Genomic DNA, 16,823 nt, shown 5'->3' on the forward strand with positions numbered 1-16,823 from the left:
CGCAGGGCAGTGCGCTCCGGGACCGCGGGCGACCCTCCTGGGGACCTGGGAACACCCTTTGCGAGGCGCGTCTGGGGTCGGGGGAGACCCTGGAGCCTCTACTGGGTGGACGCTCCCCAGCCAGACGTCTGTCCCCCGGGGTGCCCGCTGAAGCTGAGACACCAGGGCCGTGCCCCAAGGGGGTGGGGGGGGGCACCCAGGCGCTTTTGAGCCGCCCCCTCCAGGGGACCGGACCTCCGGCAGTCAAGCGATTCTGTCCAGTTCTTAGCCACCAGCCCAGTGAGAGTTTTCATCAAGATCTCAGTTCACTCACTCCATTTTGATCACCCGACCAGGGCAAAGCGGGGAGAGGATGCGTAAGTTCCCTTGACACCTGGAAGCCTCAGGTGTATCCTTGCCCAGGTGCTGCCCGAGGGGCCTCGGCCCAGCGCCTCTCACTCCGTGTGGCCTTGCCTTTGCAGGGGAGGGCCTGGGGGCGCGGGCTCCCTGAGGACCCCGTGTCCGGGCGGCACCTGCCCAGGTGGCGCCTGCAGGGGGCGCTGACACGGTGAGGGCGGGCCGAGCCCCACGCTGTGGCAGGGAGGAGTGGCTGATTTCCTGACCAAATCTCTTTAGAGTGGACCTGTGAAAGCACCTCAGCACCCCCGCCACCCTTCGCAGCCCAACCAGTGCCACGCGCCCCTCTCGTGCTTCTGTCCCCTGTGGTCCCCAAGCCCAGCACAGAGCCCAAAGTAACCTCAAAAAAGGTGTCAGAGCCACACAGGCAGCCTCCTCTCATGGTCCCACCCAGGGCCCCTGGCTGGCCTGTCCTCTGGAGCCTCCCTGACCACTGACAGGAGCCACCAACAGAGCAGGTGGCTACCAGAGCATGGAGGCGGAGGGCTATGGGAAGGGGCTTTGGGCTCCTCAGCCCAGCTGGAGGCTGGGGTCCACTCCCACCTCACCAGACTCTGAAGCTTGGGCCACCCCTCCCAGCTCTACCCACCCCCCCGATTCAGGTTGCCTCACCTCAGCCCTGGCAGCCCCACCCTGCCCCGGGCGCCACCAGGTGCCTTGACTCACGTCCTGCCAGCTAGCCTAATTGCCCCTTTCCTGGGTGTCATTCTGGAAGCCCAGGCCAGAGACCGGTTGTCTTTCTACGTCTTGTGTCCCTCCATGAAAGCCCGCGACACTAGGTGACATCTCCCTGGGCTGAGAACCCACTGGGGAAGAGCTCAACCCTAGAGGGGTGCGGAAAGAGGATGAGGAGGCAGAAAGAAGTAAAAGTAGAGGAGGAGGTGGGGGGGCAGTATCTGGGGCTTCCCTGGAGCCCAGACCCCGCCTTCTCAGCAAAGGCAGAGCCCAGACTTGGGCTGCCCAGAACCCTACCTCCCCAGCCCACAGGGACATCCAAGCAAGCCCGACTAGCCCATCTCTCGAAGAAAGCCCTTTGCCGCCCTGGGCAGGGTGAGGAGGCCCACGGGCACGGAGGAACCCAGCGCACACAGACTTCGGCTGTGTGCATCGCAGGCGCCCTGGGACTCCTGGATATGGCCAGCAGACACAGAACACAAATTCAGTTGGTCCTATCCCAGCTTTATTCTCATGTCCCTCGCATCCCAGATACAGCTCAGAGAGGGGCCCAGGTCACCCTCCCCAGTGAACGATCCTTGGCTCCCCGCCCAGACCAGGCAGCGGGCTCCCGTGCCCACCTCTGCCCATCTCCTTCAGCTGGGGGGTCACCCAGAGCCGGCCTCCTCAGCGAGGGCCGCAAGGCAGAGCCAGTACCCTGGCGAGGAGCTGCTCCCGGGGACCAGCTGTCCCCTCTGTCCACAGGCTTATCCCTGCTCCAACTCAGGGCCCCAGGGTAGGCCTCGCAGGAGCTGGGGGCCCAGGCCTCCTTGTCCAAGGACTGGCTCCAGGTGGTCTGGATCCCTGAATTCTTGGGCGGCCGGAGGCCCGCACTGGGACTCCGGTAGCGAAAGGACTGCACTCCCAAGCCCCCAGTCCACATGGCGTCACTGGCTGAGGGAAGGGGTGAGAGGGCGTTTCTCCGGCTCCTGCACCTCGAGGCCTGAAGGGGAAGGCTCAGCTCAGACCTGCTCCCACAGGAGCTCCCAGCATTCGAGGCGGCCCCCCAGGGCCCTCCACCTTCTGCCCCTCCCACTGCCCCTTGCAGTTCGCCTCAGCTCCCCCCCCCCCTCGCCTCACTCCAGTTGCACTGGCCACCTTGCCTGTCCTTGAACTTGCCAGGCCTTTGCTTCAGCTGTTCCCTCTGCCTGAAATGCTTGTCCCCAGGCATGCTGACAGGAAAAACTCTCACCTCCAAGTCTTTGCTCGCACTTCACCTCCTCTCTCAGGACCACCCTGAGCACTATAGTCAAAATCGCAACCTGCCCCACCCAGCGCTCCGGACCTCCTTCCCCCGGCTCTCCGTCCTCCCCAGAGCGTGGCCATCTCCTAACATTCTGGGGCTGAGCTGCCCAGCGCGGGACCAAGCACGTGAGATGTGGCCCATCTGAACGTCCACGTGCTGGAGTGTAAAACGGCCACTGGGCTCAAGGTCGCAGCAAGAAAAAATAATATGAACTATCTCGTTAATAAAGAATTAACTAATTAATTAAAATATCTCATTAATGGATTTCCACACTGATGACAGGTTGAAATGGTAACAGTTCAGGTATAATGGGATAAATAAAATGTTATTAAAATTAATTTTACCTGAATAAAGCCATAAAAAAAAAAAAGCTGGGGGGATGCCTGGGTGGCTCAGTCAGTTAAGCATCTGCCTTCAGCTCAGGTCATGATCCCAGGGTCCTGGGATCGAGCCCCGCATTGGACTCCCTGCTGAGTGGGGAGCCCGATTCTCTCTCTCCTTCCTGCTCCCGCTGTCCTTGTTATCCCTGTCTTTTTCCCCATAAATAAATAAAATCTTTTTAAAAAATTAATTTTACCTGTCTCCTTTTACTTTTCTGATGAGGCTACTAGAAAATTTTAAATTACACATGTAACTCACGTCCTATTTCCACTGGACAGGGCCATTGTAGATAATTATTATTTTTATGCACGTTGTTTACTATCTCCCTCCTGCACCAGAATGCTCCCTGCTGTATCTCCAGCTGTATCCCCTGCTGCATCCCTAGCATATCACCTGGCACTCGGTAAAGGCTCATTGTCAAGTAGATGAGTGGATGAACCACGGGCCCCAGGCAGGCCAGATACCCCCACTCACCCTCTCCGTTAGCATCGGCTTTGTGTTCCGACAGGGTCTCGACAGAGCCATCCCACCCCACGCTGGGTCCTGGGGGGGCACAAGGCAGCCAGTGGGCCATGGGGACCAGAGCAGAGGTGGGCAGGGCTTGTGCGGAGACCCAAGGGACAGGAGGGAAAGTCAAGGGGCTGCTGGGTCCAAGGGAGCCGGAGAGCAAATGGGAGCTGGGACCCTGGTCTCTCACCTTGGCCATGGGAGGTGGGCGCGCCCAGGGGGCCCGGCCTGCGCTGTCGGAATCGCTGCCTGGGGGTGTCCCCGGGGCTGAACGACTCGGAGCTTCGCCCCACTGGGAATCGCGAGCTGAGTTTCCGCCGCCGCCCCCCTGCCAGGGTCTCATCCCGAAGACAGAGGGAGCTCTGGGCCCGGCGCATGGGTGCAGGGGAAGGGGATCCTGCAAAGGTATAGGGAGGGAGGGTGTGGAGCTGTGCAGGGAGGGACTGGGCAGAGCAGAGGGGCGAGCGGGGTGAAGCTGCAAAAGAGCAAGGAGAGGAGGCTGCAAAAGGCAGGGGTGAGGTCTGGGTGAAGGAGGGTGGCGACAGGAGGCTGGCCTGAGCTGGCTCTGACACTAACCCACTGTGTGACCTTGGGCAAGGCACGTCCCCTCCCTGGGCCTGGGATAAATGACCTCTTGCTAAAGTCCCCTGCTGCTCTGAGGTCCTAAACACCCCTGCGGATGGGCAGGACGGGGTGGGTGGCAGCGCTGGCAGGAGTGAGGTACGAGCCGAGGGGCTTGGAACAGGGAAGACCACGGGGTACACAAGATGAAGGGAGAGACCAAGGGCGTTGGCAAGCACCAGGGTGGGGATAGGAGACACGGGGTAGGGACCATCCTGGTCACCTGGCCCCCAGACCCACCTGTCCCATCTGCCTCCCTGCCCTCGGAGAGGTCCGTCTCTGGGGGGCCCCCCAGGCTCTCGGTGCTGCCAGCCCCATCGGCCCCCAGGCGTGGCCCCCCATGGGGGCCCCCCTCCCGCCGGGGCCGCATCAGCCTCTTCACCTTGTCTGCCAACCAGCTGCCCTTCCTGGGGGCAAGAGGGCACAAGAGGGGTAAGGCCAGGGAGGAAGGAGGGACAAGAGGGCCACGTTGGGGATGGCAAAGGCCAGGCAAACCCTCATCGGGGCCTGGAGCGGGCAGGGCAGGGGCAGAGGTTGGGAGGCTCCCCGGCTCCAGGGGGTGGACGGGCCCCTCACTTGATCCGGGGCAGGGGCCCGGGCTCCAGCACTCGGTACTGGTCCATGATCTTCTCCACCAGCTTCTGCTTCTCACGGCGCAACGCATTGAGCTGGTCCCTGCGAGTGTGAGGAGGGAGGACGCGGGCATGAGGCCAGGCAGGAGGAAGGCTCAGGACACCGGGGCTAGTCCGGTGTTGGCGAACCGCTGCTGTCCTGAGTCCCAGGTGGTCAGCCCTAGCCCTTTCCCTGGGCATCTCCCCACGAGCAGGCACAGGGGTCTCCGGGACCCGCCCCCGCTCTGGGCAGCCGAGCTGGGCCCCCCACAGCCTGCTCACAGGTACTCGCGCTGTTCACGGTGCAGGTGGTCCCGGCTCTCCAGGCTGCGCTCCAGAAGCTCCCGGTTCTCCCGGCTCAGGGCCTGAACCTCAGCGAGCAGCTGCCGGTTCTCTTCTTCCTGGGCGCTCCGAAGCTCTGTCAACAGCTGGGCCGGGGGGGCAGACAGTAGGGCAGGTGGGGGATTTAATGGGGCTCCAGGTGGCTACCTTCCATCCCCCCCTCCCTGCCGAACCCCCCACGGACCACTCCCCAGCCCCCAGCAGGCCGCCACCCACCCCTCACCACACCTCGCACTGCGTGGTCAGCCGGCAGGCGCTGAGGTCTAGCTGCTGGTTGGACTCACGCAGACGCTGGCTCTGCACCTCCAGCTGGGCCCGCTCCAGCTCCAGCCGCGCCAGCCGGCCCCGCAGCTCCCCGCGTTCCCCCTGCAGCTCACCCCGCTCCCGTGACACCTCGGCCAGCAGCTTCTGAGCCCTGCAGAACCCAGAAGAATTGCACTCGGTCCCCTGCCCAGTCCCCCCACGGGGGCCAGAAGAGCCCCGCTGGGGGAGAGGAGCCAAAGCGGGAGCACACAGGGACGGTGACTAACTCACCACCAACCCACTTCGCAGACAGGCACACAGAGACCTGGCCCGAGAGCGGCGGGGCCCGTGCCGGGGCTGGTACCTGTCATGCTCGCTCTGCAGCCTCCGCAACTCCTCCTCCAGGCCGCGCTGCCGATGCCCGTCCTGCACCAGGCGTTCTCGCTCTGCCAGCAAGGCCATCTCCTGCGCCTCCACGCTGGCCCTCTGGGCCTGCAGCTGCTCGTGCCTGGGATGCACAGGGACCGAGAGGGCTGCAGAGACCTGGAGCCGGGGCAAGCGGGCGGCCGGACTCTCTGGGGTTCGCCCTCTCCTAAGCACTGGCCCCCAAACAAAACCAAGGAGCAGAATGCTGGGCGGGGTGCCCACCACTGCCCATGATGAATGAGCCTTGGGGTGAGCTCAGCCCGGAGCCCAGCCACACGTGAGGCCACAGCAGCAGAGGTGGCTGTGTTGAGTGGTGGTGCTTCTGGATGTGGGGAGCAGGGGGCAGTCAGACCCACCCAGGGAGTCTGCTCCACACAGGCTGGGGGTGCTGGGGAGAGAAGCCGGGAGTCTGGGGGAGGCTCACCGGCCCTGCAGCTCCCGGTGGGCCAGCTCCAGGGCCCGCATGTTAGCCTTGAGGTCACGGTGCCGCACCAGCAGTCCCTCTAGCTCAGCCTCCTGCCGCCGCTGCAGCTGGGCCAGGGCCTCGTGATCGCGAAGCAGAGCCTGCTGCTGCCCCCGGGTCTCCTCCTGGGACTGCCGCGCCACCCGCACCTCCTCCTCCAGCACCCCCAGCTTCCTGTGCAGCTCCTGCCCCTGCATCTCCAGCACAGACTTCTCAGCCTAGACAGAGGAGCGGGTGTGATCCCAGTTCCGAAAGAGGTAAGGGACTGGGCGCAAAAGGCAAGGGGCAGGGCAGAGGATCCAAGAGAGGACTACAGAGGCAGAGCGCCGGGGCGGGGGCGACAGGGAACGGAAAGCAGAGGCAGGGTTAGTGGGCAAGGAGAGGGGAGCGGTACCACGGAGATGGGTGCTGGCGCCAGGCCGTGGAGGGGAAGGCAAGAGGCACAGGGCGGGGTGGGGCGGGGGGAGCAGCCGGGGCGGGGTAAGGGCAGGGAAAGCGGTAGGGACTAAGGGCTGGCTGTCGAGAGGGGTAGAGGTGAGGGGAAGGGGGAAGAAGGGGCAGAAGGGGCAAGTACAAGGGAGCAGGAGCAGGGAAGAGGGGTGCCGAATGGGGTGTTCAGAGGTCAGGCACAAGAGAACAGGAAGCGCGGTAGGTGGGTGGCAGAGGAAAGGGGGCGTGAGCTAGGGCAGGGGACAGGGCACCCAGACCACCACCCACCTGCAGGCGGCTGCTGTACTCCTGGGCGCGCTGGCTCTGCAGCAGGAGCTCCTGAGCGCGCCCCTGCAGGCTCCCCAGCTGCCCCTCCAGGTGCTGCAGCTGCCCCTGCAGAGCCACCTTCTCGGCCACCAGCGTCGCATTCTGCCCAGAAGGGAGGGGGGAGTCAGCAAGGGCCAGGCCACTGGGCCAAACCCCCCTCCCCGTGCCCGCCACAGGCGACACTCACGCTGCGCTCCACCTCAATGAGCCGCCCACTCTGGGCCCCCGGGGTCCTCTGCTCAGCGTGCCCGTCCGACCCCAGCCCCTCGGGGCCCTGGCGCAGCTGTAAGGAGAGGCCCCGGGAGGTCACTCAGGAGCGTGGAGGAGGCCTGAGGATGGTGCAGAGACCTAACCCAGGGGACCCTCACCCCTTCGGCCACGCCCCTGCCCCATCCCTCCATCATGGGTTCCCCCACCCCCGCGCTCCTGGTCCCCGAAGGTCCATCTGTCACTCTCCATCTGCCCTGCTCCATGTCACTCGGTTCTACAGCATTTTCCAGCCTCTCTCCACCCCGCTTTTCCTCTGGGACCCGGGTTTCAACGCCACTTTCCCCCCAGCCAAGCCTACATGCACCCACCAGGGGCTCTGCTAGGGGCCTGCTGTCCCCTAACACCCCGTGTTATGGTGACCTGTGTCCTTGCCTGCTCTTGGGCCTCCCCACACCCCAGAGCTGAGCCCTGAGCTGGGAGCCTCAGAAACGAGGCCGGCCAAGAACAAGGGCAGTAACCGAGCTCACTCGGGAGCGGGGAGGCCCTGGAGAAACACAGCCGGCACCTCCAAGCTGGGGTACGTCCGCCGGAGGAATGAGGGAAACAAGGCTCCAGGGCCCCAGAAGACTCCAGGGCCTGGGCAGAGTCTGCCTGACCCCCCCCCCGCACAGGGCGCTCTCCAAGACACCCCCAAATGGGGCACAAGGCAAGGGACGGGCCAAAAATCAAGGGGCAAGACCAGCACGGGGCTAGAGGGACCGGAGCGTGCACGCAGCCCTGGACATGCGCAGGCAGGATGGAGGGCAGGGTAGGACGAGGCTGCTGGCGCCCACCCCCCCCACCCCCCACCCCCTGGGCCCACAAGCCTCACCTGCACCAGCTCCTCTTCCAGCTGCAGAGCCCTGGTCTTGAGCTCCCTCAGGGCCTCCTCCTTGCTAGTGGCCGCCGCCTGCAGCTCAGCCTCCAGCCGCTGCTCCAGGCCCTGGTACCTGTCGGGAGAAGACGTGGCACCGACCCCTCCCCCAGCCCTGGCTGCCCCCTCTCTGCCCTGGGGCCACACCCCCACCTCTGGTGCTGGAACTCTTGCTCCCGCAGAAATTCCTGACGCTCCAGGGCCGCCTGCTTCAGCTCACTCTGCAGATGCTCCAGCCGCGCGCCCAGCTCCCGGCCCCGCACCACGGCCTTCTCCAGCTCCTGAGGGCAGGCGCAGCAGGCTCAGAGCGGGAAGGGAAGACCACCACCCTCCCCCATCCTCCCCCATCCTCCCCCATCCTCCCTTCCCCAGGGAGGGCCAGACGGCGTCTGGAGACCTCGCTTTCTATCTTTCCTCCGTCACCCTAGGCAAATATCTTTTTAAGTAGGTTCTCACAACCCTGAGATCTAGAGTCACGTCCTCTACTGATGGAGCAAGCCAGGCGCTCCACCCTGGGCCAAGATCTTTAACCCTTTGGCCTTCTACTCCTCCATCTGTAAAATGGGAACAAAGCCTGGCCACCTTGCAGAGTGACTACGGAGAAGCTGGGAGGTAAGCTTGGCGGCGGGGGGAAGGAGGCCCCTGGTCCAGGAGTCAGAGACGCTCGCCAGGCAAGTGTCTTTACCTCTCTGAGCCCACGGTTCCTCGTGCGCCCAGTGGCAGCGAGCCGTGTCCTACGTGATGAGGCCATGCTGGCCACGTGAGGGAAAGAGGGATTTGGAAGAGGCAGACAGGAAGGGTGCCCTGGGCCACAGAGGGATGGGGACAGAGGACAGGAACTGGGTGAACGTCAGGCCCAACCACAGTGGGGACTGGTGGGTGGAGAGAGATGCTGCGGGCCAGGCCAGGAGTCCCGTGGTGGTTGGGCCGCACCATTGCGGAAGGGGGCAGAGCGGGATGCAGAGATAGACCAAACCATTCTGAGATGCGGGGGCCCTGGCAGGATGAAACCACAAGCAAGGGCCTACTCGGACCAGCTGCTTACCAAAGCCTGTCTCTGGACACCAAGTCTGCGGCTGCTGCTCTGATCTTCCCACGTTTGCAACCCCACCGAGTCTCCCCTGAGGCCACTGTCCTTCTGAACACCCTTGGCCACTGCCTCTCACTGGAAAAACTACAAGTCCCATGAGGCCCTGCTGCCTGTTGGCCCACACCCAGGAGAGCCCAAGGGCTAAGGGTAGAAAGAACAGTGGTACCCATGAAGAGACTTGAACCTCGGGCCAGACCCCAGAACTGGCCCCTTCCAGGCCCTCGGCATCCCGCCCCCACTGCACCTCCTGCCCTCCCCCCAGCCCACAGGGACGGCTGCCTGGCCTCAGGTTCCCTGACCTCCCCGGTCTAGCCACCTCCGCCTACACCACACCCAGTCATCACCAGGAACTGCTCTGCCCAGGAAATCTCACAAAATTCCCCTTTGTCCTCAGACTCTTCCAGCATTCAGTCCTCCGAGCACGCCTTACCCTCACCTGCCCTGCCCGCCTGTTGGCATCCCCACTCCCCAGCTGCCCCCAGCTCTCCACATTCGCCCGGAAGGCAGGTCACCTGAATTCGAGCTTCCCAGGACAGGAGACAGGTTAAGGAACGCACCCCTAACGGCATAGCCAGCCAGTCGGAGATCTGGGCCAGGAGCCAGCTGTGCCTGACAGCCTGGCTCAGTCACATCCTACAGAGTGAACCCCAGAGACCCCCTCTCCACCTACCTTCCCACCCGCACCCCCATTCCCCCACTCCCCTGCCCTGCCTGACGCCTCACCCCGGGTCAACCCAACAGTGTGTTCCAGCTCCTCTCCGCCCAAGGGGGCTCTCAGCAAATGACCCCTTCTTTCTGAATCTCAGGGTCCTCATCTGGACAACAGGGATGAGACTGGAAACTGCTCAGCTGGAAGATTCGATTCCTAGTGTGCACACCCCACCCTTGCAGCACGGGGCCCCGGGCCTGAACACCCTTCCCGTCGCCTCCCAGCCTCCTCCGCTTCCCCCGAGGGGCCTCGCAACTCAGCCCCCCTCTTCAACACCCTGCTGGGCTTAAAGGTCATGGGCCTCATGTAAAGGTCATTGAGATCATTTCCTTCCCAAGAACCACCACAACTCCTTCCTCGGCTTGAAAGGAAGATGAGGCCCTGCCCAGTACGAACCTGCTGGTGAACCCCCACCTGTCAGGTGCCTGAGTATCCATAATGCCTTCAGGTCTCCGCACATGCCGTTCCTTCTAAAGAAGTGTCCTTCCCACCTAGTGGGGGCCCGACCATTTCTCAGACCCTTCTCCGAAGCCTCCTTGCCTCCACCCCAGCACCAGCTCCCCGTCCCATGGCCTCCTGCACCCTTTGCAACAGGTCTTGGGGCACCTGAGTGGCTCAGCTAGTTGAGTGTCTTTAAGTCTTGATTTCAGCCCAGGTCATAATCTCAGGGTCCTGGGATCGAGCCCCAGGTCAGGATCCCTGCTCAGTGGACAGTCTGCTTGTCTCCCTCCTCCTCTGCCCCTCCCCCTGCACTCACTCACTCTCTCTCTCTCTAAAATAAATTTTTATAATATTAATAATAATCAACATGTCTTGAGGCGCCCAGATGGCTCAGTCAGTGAACCATCCGACTCTTGATTTCGGCTCAGGTCGTGATCTCAGGGTCGTGGGATCGAGCCCCATGCAGGAGTCTGCTTGAGATTCACTCCTTCCCTCATCCCCTGCCCCTTTCCCCTTTCTCTCAAAAATAAAAACAAATAAATAGAACTTTTAAAAATATAATTAACATGTCTTGAGCCTTTGCCCGGCATAAACTAGGCTCATCACACAGTTATCTCCCTTGGTTTCCCGAAAGACCCGAGACAGCGATGAAGAGCGCCCCCATTTTACAGAAGGAGGAATGGGGTGGGGGGGAGTCGGCTCCCACAGTCTGACAGCCAGGACTGAACCCTCAGGCGGTCTGGCTCGGTACCCACACTCTTATCCCCTCCTACAGCCCGCCCCACCAGAGGGAGGGGACATCCATCAGTCCTGTGTCCTGGGCCCAGCACCTCTTGGAAGGCAGGGGTGGACTTTGCCTTTCTCTCTCCAGCCCCAGTAGGTGCCGAGCACTCTGGGGCCACTGATGGGTTTGATAACCCAAACCCCAGCAACTGGCCCCGAACCCTACGTCCCACCCCAGGCTGTGAGCCCCGACCTACCTCCTTGAGGGCCTGCCTCTCCCTCTCCGCCTCCTGCAGGTGCCGGCGGCCATCGCTCTCCAGCACTTGCAGCCGCTCCTCCGCTGCCTCCGCCCGGGCCCTCAGTCTGGGCCCCTCGCGCTCCCACTGCCTCCGCTCTCGGCCTGCGGCTGCCAGGGCCTCCACCAGCGCCTCCCGTTCCCGCGACACGGCCTCCAGCTCCCGGCCGGCTGCCTCCACTGCCTCCCGCAGTCGAGCCTGCTCCCGGGCCTGGGCCTCCACCTCCCGATGGGCCTCCGTCTCTGCCCTCCGTGCCTGAGCCAGCTCCTCAGAGAGGCGGGCAGCCTCCGTGCCTCGGGCCTCAAGCCTCCGGGCCTGAGCCTCCAGCTCCGCTCGAAGGGCCTCGGCTTCTCTCCTGAGTTTTGTCACCTCCTCCCTCACGGCCTCCTGCTCGGGGACGCCACCAGCCAGGATCTCCCCTGGGATGGGCCCTTCCCAGGTCTGGGCCTCCAAGGCCCCTTCTGGCTTCTCCTGGGGATTTTGCTGGCCTGGGTCCCCAACCGTCCCCTCCAGCTTCTGTTCATGCTCTCTGGCCTCTCTCTGCCCTTGGGGTAGGTCCAGCCCTTGGCCTAGGGTCTCCTGCTCCTCCAGCTGTGCACGGAGGCTGGGCTCTGAGAGTCCAGACTTGCTTGCAGGGCCCTCCTGTCTCAGCACCTGAGCTTTGGGCCCTGACTCTCGGGTCTCTCCTCCCAACAGCTCGGCCTGAATTTCCACCCCTGGACCTTGAGGGGAGATCACAGTGCTGGGACTCTGGAGAAGGGCTTCATGGCTGGCCTTCTCCAGGGGCTCCTGTGTTGCTCCAACGTGGCCTGATTCCCGGAGGGTCAAGTCTGAGGTCTGGGGGGCCGTGGCAGCCATCGGGAGGGGCCTTTGTATCACCTGTGCGTCTGGGTCAGAAGCCTGGGGAAGCACAGCTACTCTCTCAAGGGCCGAGTCTGGTACTGAGGAAGCCGGGCCGGAGGCCTCGGTGCCTTCATCCCCCACCTGGCCAGCCAAACCCTGGGGTCGCGTGTCTGAGGCCAGGCAAGTCTGGGGAGCCGCATGCCCCTCTGGAACCAAGGAGTCCTCGCTCCGCTCCTCCAGCAGGGGGTGCTGAGGGCACATGAGAGGAAGGGTCAAGCCCCCAGGAGGAGGCAGGGAAGGACCAACTAGGATGCGTGGGGGAGGGGACTCACCTGGCCCTCGGGCTGCCCCCGGAGCCCCTGCAGCAGGGCCCGAAGCTCCCGATTCTCCCTCTCCAGGATCTGCAACCGCCCAGCCTCTGCCTCTCTCACTTCATCATGAAGTGAGGGGACTGCTCCTGGCACAGGGGCTGGGACGTGGGCGATGAGGTTAGGACCCCTCCGTACCCTTTGCCAAGATCCCTGGTTCCTCCCCCCTTGGGAAGAGAATGAAGTCAGAAGCCATCCCTCCTAGAATTGCAGGAAAACAGGCAGCCAGCCCCACAGTCCCAGCCCCTCCACCAGGGCCCTACTCACCCTCCCCCGGAGACCCCAGGGGCGGCTCCAGGCTCCGCTGAAGCTCCAGCTCCAGCTCCACGTTCTCCTCTGCCAGCTGCTCCACCTGATGCCGCAGAGTGTCCAGCTCCTGGGGGCGGGGCAGGGTCAGACAAGCCTTGCCCACCACGGCCTGGCCAACGTGCGGGCTAGATCACCAGGGGAAACAAGGAGTCAGGGGTCCTAGGGAGCACTAGAGAACTCTGGGAGAAACACTGGGGTCTCCAGGGGTCACAGATGACACTGACTGGGGCGTCACTCGGGCCATCTCACCGCATGGGCCTCGCCCAAACGGGTCCGCAGCAGCAGATTCTCACGCTGAGCCTCGTGCAGCCTAGCGCAGCGCTCTTGAGAAGCCTCCAGCTGCTCCTCCAGGAGCGCCTTGGAAGCTTCCAGAGTCCCGGAGAGAACCCGTTCCTCCTGGTGGGGGGAGCAGAGACAGGTGTGGCGATGTGATGCTGCCCCCAAGCACTCCAGGGCCACAGACCCTGCCTTCCCTCCTTCTCCGGACCCTGCGCCCACGTGCTCTCCAGGCCCCGCCTCTCCCTCCCATCTGCTCCTCCCTCTCCAGGGTCCATCCAGGTACCACTTCCTTAGCATCTGGCCCCGCCCCCTCCGATGTAGGCCCGGCCCCTTTCCCCCCAAGAACGTCCCAAAGTGGCATCCCTCTAGGCTGACTGCGAAGAGTGCTCTCCAGACAGCTCTTCGCCAGCACTCGGCCCCACCCTCCTCTCCAGGACCTACCCTTACCTACCGCCCCCCCCTCCTCTCCAACTGCCCCATTCCCCAGACACCACCTCACCCATCTCTCCTAGACGCGACTGCTCTGTCCATTAGAGCCCGCCCTTTCTTCTCCCGGCCCAAATTCGTTTCCCCTCCTGGTGCACCGGGTCCCCAGCAAGCCCCGCCTCCAGGCCCCGCCCGGAGCCCCGCCCTCTTCAGGCCCCGCCTCCCGTCTCACCTCCAGCTGGCTTTTGCAAGCCTCGGCCAGCTGCAGCCGCTCGCGACAGCGTCGCAGCTCCTCCTGCAGGCGGGGCAGGCGACCGGCCCGCTCCCGCAGCGCCTCTACCTCCTCGCGGTACAACTCGGCCCGCTTGGCCTGTCCTGACAGCGCCTGGGCCTGAGTCAGACGGTGCGGAGCTGGGGACGGCCAGCCGCGGGCCAGAGGGATTAGGGGAGGGGAAGGAGCCCGGGTGGGGGCAGGCGATGGGACAGAGGAGGCGTGAGGAGAGGGCTAGGGAATGCGGCCGCGGCAGGGAGCATCTGAGCGCACCTCCTGGCGGAGCCGTCGGATTTCGGCCTCCAGGCCCTGCACCTCTGCCTGGGAGTCTAGCAGCAGCTCTGCCTTCTCCTCCCTGGAGAAAAGGGACGCTGGAGGGGCCTGGGGACCGAACCCCCAGGCCCGATGCCACCACGTCTCCATCCACGTCCAATCGCCCCTCTCCCTCCAGGGCGCTTCCGAGACTGGGGTACTCACAGCTCCTGCCGCAGGCGCCGCAGCTGGGCCTTGGCATTGGCCAGCTGCAAGGCCAGGTGGTGGGAGGAGCCATCTGGGGGAGTCCTGGCAGGAGCCTCCGGCAACAAGGGGGCCTGCTCTCTCTCCAGCAGCAGTTCAGCCACCCGCTGTGGGAAGTTGAGGGTCAGAAGCCAGAGGTAAGCCAACCCATGCCCCCCAGTCACCACAGGCCACATCTGGCTCTTGCAGCTCTGCTCGTTGAAGACCCTCAACTCCAACCCCACATCTGGGCCCCAACCCCCATTCCCCCCCCCCCCATATCTGGAGCGCCACAGCCCTCCCATTCCTCCACCTGAGTCACGGTGCCTCCTACCTGGGCCCCCATGTCACGCTCCCTCGCCAGCCTTAACAAAGTCCCCAGCAGGCTCCGGGACAGCATCTCCAGTTCTGAAGGCTCCAGCTCCCCAGGCTCGGGCCCAGCCAGCGCCAGCACCACCCCTGCCCCGGGCTGGGTCACCTGGGCAGGTAGGGAGAGTGGTTCAGCAGAGGAAAGAGAGGGACAGGGTGCCCCCAGGTGGCAGTGCCAGTCCCAGGCTCTCGACCAGCCCAAGTACCTCCTGGATGGCAGCAGCCAGCTCACTCTGGACCTCAAGGCTGAGGCCCTGGATGTGTCGGATGAAGAGTTCCCGGTGCTCACACTGCGGGGAGATGCGGCGGAAATGCTGGCACAGGAAGCCTCCACGTCTTCCGTCGGAGCTGGACCCTACCCTGCCCTGCCCTGCTCACCTGCACTGATGCCCCCAGCAACAGCCGAAGGACGCCTTCCAACTCCTCCGCCGCCTCCTCTGCGGAGCACAAGCCACAGAAAGTTAGCGGTGGGGCGAGGGGATAGAAGCAGGCAGGGGTGGTAGGAGAGAGCACCTGAGAAGGGGTCAAACCCCAGCGTCTGGAGGTCTGGGGGTGGCGACAGGATCAGCAGCTGCAGCTCCTCCTGGGGGCAAAGGAGACAGGACCTAGGAGTGGGGCCTTCCCACGGGGGGCCTCCCAGGCTCAGCCGCCCCTTCCCAGCCCCTCACCTGGTAGAAGTCCCGCAGCCGGCCCCATAGGTGGTTCAGGTTCCGCACCCGCCGGGGGGCAGGACCGTCTCGGCCACCGACTACTCGAGGTCCCCCTCGAGAACTCGGAGCTCTGTGGGCACAGGGAGCTAGGTGGGAGGGGGGACAATCAAGGTCCCACCTCCCCCAACCAGGCTCCTCCCACCAGCCCTCGGGCTCCTCCCAGCTGCTTGTTGTGGGAGGGGCCACCTCAGACTCCTAGGCTGGCCTGTGGTTTCTTACATGATGCCCAGCACCCGGAGGAGCAGGGCCCCATCGCTTAGATGCAAGAACTTCTTCTCGGGGCAGAGGGGCCCCTCTCCTTCCTCTTCTTCTTCCCCCTCCGGCTCCTCCGCCTCTCCTACCAGGCTGGCCAGTCCCAGCGCCTGTGGGGAACGGAGACAGGTCAGCCGACTGGGTTAGGAACTCCCCTACCAGCAGAGTGACTCCCGAGCCCTTCTGACCAGCCTCCTGAGCCCGCGCAGCGCCCTCCTCACCTCTTCCCTGAATGCTGAATGTGCCTGGCCCCTGGGTCTGGACTCCTTTTCCTGCCCCACAGCTACCTTGACTTCTCCAGCCCCACCTCTGTGCCCACCCCTGTCCTCAGTCCTACCCCCTCCCCACTCTGCTGGACCTTCCTCCAAACCCAGCACCAGCCCGTCCTGGCTGCTCCCTTCCCTTTCCCGGTCGCCTCCCACCTGCCCCCTCACCCAGGTGGCCAGGCTCCCACTCAGGAAGTCTTTGAGTCTGGGCCCCTTGCCCCCATCCATGACACGGTCAGGGTGTGGGTCCCGCTGTGGCAGCTACACCTGCCCGGAGAGGAAGAGGAAGTTCCTCTGGTTGGGGATCCCGAGGCCCAGCCACAGACAGCCTTTGCAGCTTCCTCCTTCCGGGAGCAGGCGGGCCTCTGCACCCCCAGAGTCCTGCCTCAGCCCCCACCTCACCACCCCACATCCTCTCAGCATCCCTGCAGGGCCGCAGAGCTGGCCCAGAGGTTACCAGGGGAAGGTGGGCTCAGGGCCATCCCGGAGCGACTCCCGCAGCTCTCCTGGCGCAGGGGACGATGGCGGGTGAGTCCTCCACCCCTCTGGAAACTTGAAACTAGAGAAGAGGACCTCGGCCTCTTGTCTTCCAGGGGCTCTGCAAGGACGCTGGGCCTCATGTGGTGAGTCTGGGCGTTCACACCTGCCTCTTCTGACATGCCCGGCTTCGCTTTCCCTTCGGTGTTTTTCAAGCTCACCCGAGCTCCGCTCCCGACCCAGAAGCCTGGGGAGGTCAGATGCTGCCACCCCGGCGAAACTCCTCTGAACCCCAGCCAGAAGTGACCCCCCCTCCTCCGCCCCACCCTCCCCCATCCTTTTTGCACACCAGACTGAGATAGGACATCTGACCTCACAGGCCTCCATTTCCCGTCTGAACAAGAAGTGGCCTGGACTCCATCCTCTGAAGGAAGGGGTGTAGTGCAGAAACCTTCAGCGTGTCTCCTCCTCACCCCCCTACCCACCCCTGCACTGCTGAGACTCCCAGCATGTCTTGTAGACAACAGGCCAGGAGGACCTCCCAGTTCCCCAACGGCGCCTCCATTCATCCTTTCATCTGCCGGCGCCTTGCCAGACACACCTAGATACTGGGGTGTAATGAAAGCCCCCGAGTCCCTGCACCCACAAGCCTCAGTTCACCGGGGAGATG

At 64.0% G+C, this 16,823-nt stretch overlaps 1 protein-coding gene across 1 annotated transcript; it reads right to left on the bottom strand.

Annotated features, from left to right (window-relative positions):
- Positions 1–1,556: 1,556 nt before the first annotated feature.
- Positions 1,557–15,926, bottom strand: CCDC88B (coiled-coil domain containing 88B). Its single transcript, XM_080817177.1, has 27 exons — positions 15,845–15,926; positions 15,378–15,520; positions 15,117–15,228; positions 14,962–15,031; positions 14,827–14,885; positions 14,655–14,738; positions 14,414–14,557; positions 14,062–14,207; positions 13,858–13,939; positions 13,546–13,704; positions 12,858–13,004; positions 12,567–12,675; positions 12,264–12,400; positions 11,050–12,180; positions 7,983–8,110; positions 7,788–7,905; positions 6,894–6,989; positions 6,668–6,808; positions 5,912–6,168; positions 5,426–5,569; positions 5,047–5,233; positions 4,759–4,904; positions 4,442–4,540; positions 4,106–4,272; positions 3,435–3,641; positions 3,212–3,280; positions 1,557–2,053 (listed from the first exon to the last, which is right to left on the bottom strand). The coding sequence occupies exons 1-27, from the start codon at positions 15,902–15,904 to the stop codon at positions 1,998–2,000; spliced, it is 4,398 nt and encodes a 1,465-aa protein (XP_080673303.1). The 5' UTR covers positions 15,905–15,926; the 3' UTR covers positions 1,557–1,997.
- Between the last annotated feature and the right edge of the window lie 897 nt (positions 15,927–16,823).

This window comes from Martes martes (assembly GCF_963455335.1).
Source record: "Martes martes genome assembly, chromosome: 10".
In the NCBI taxonomy this organism is placed as follows: Eukaryota; Metazoa; Chordata; class Mammalia; order Carnivora; family Mustelidae; genus Martes; species Martes martes.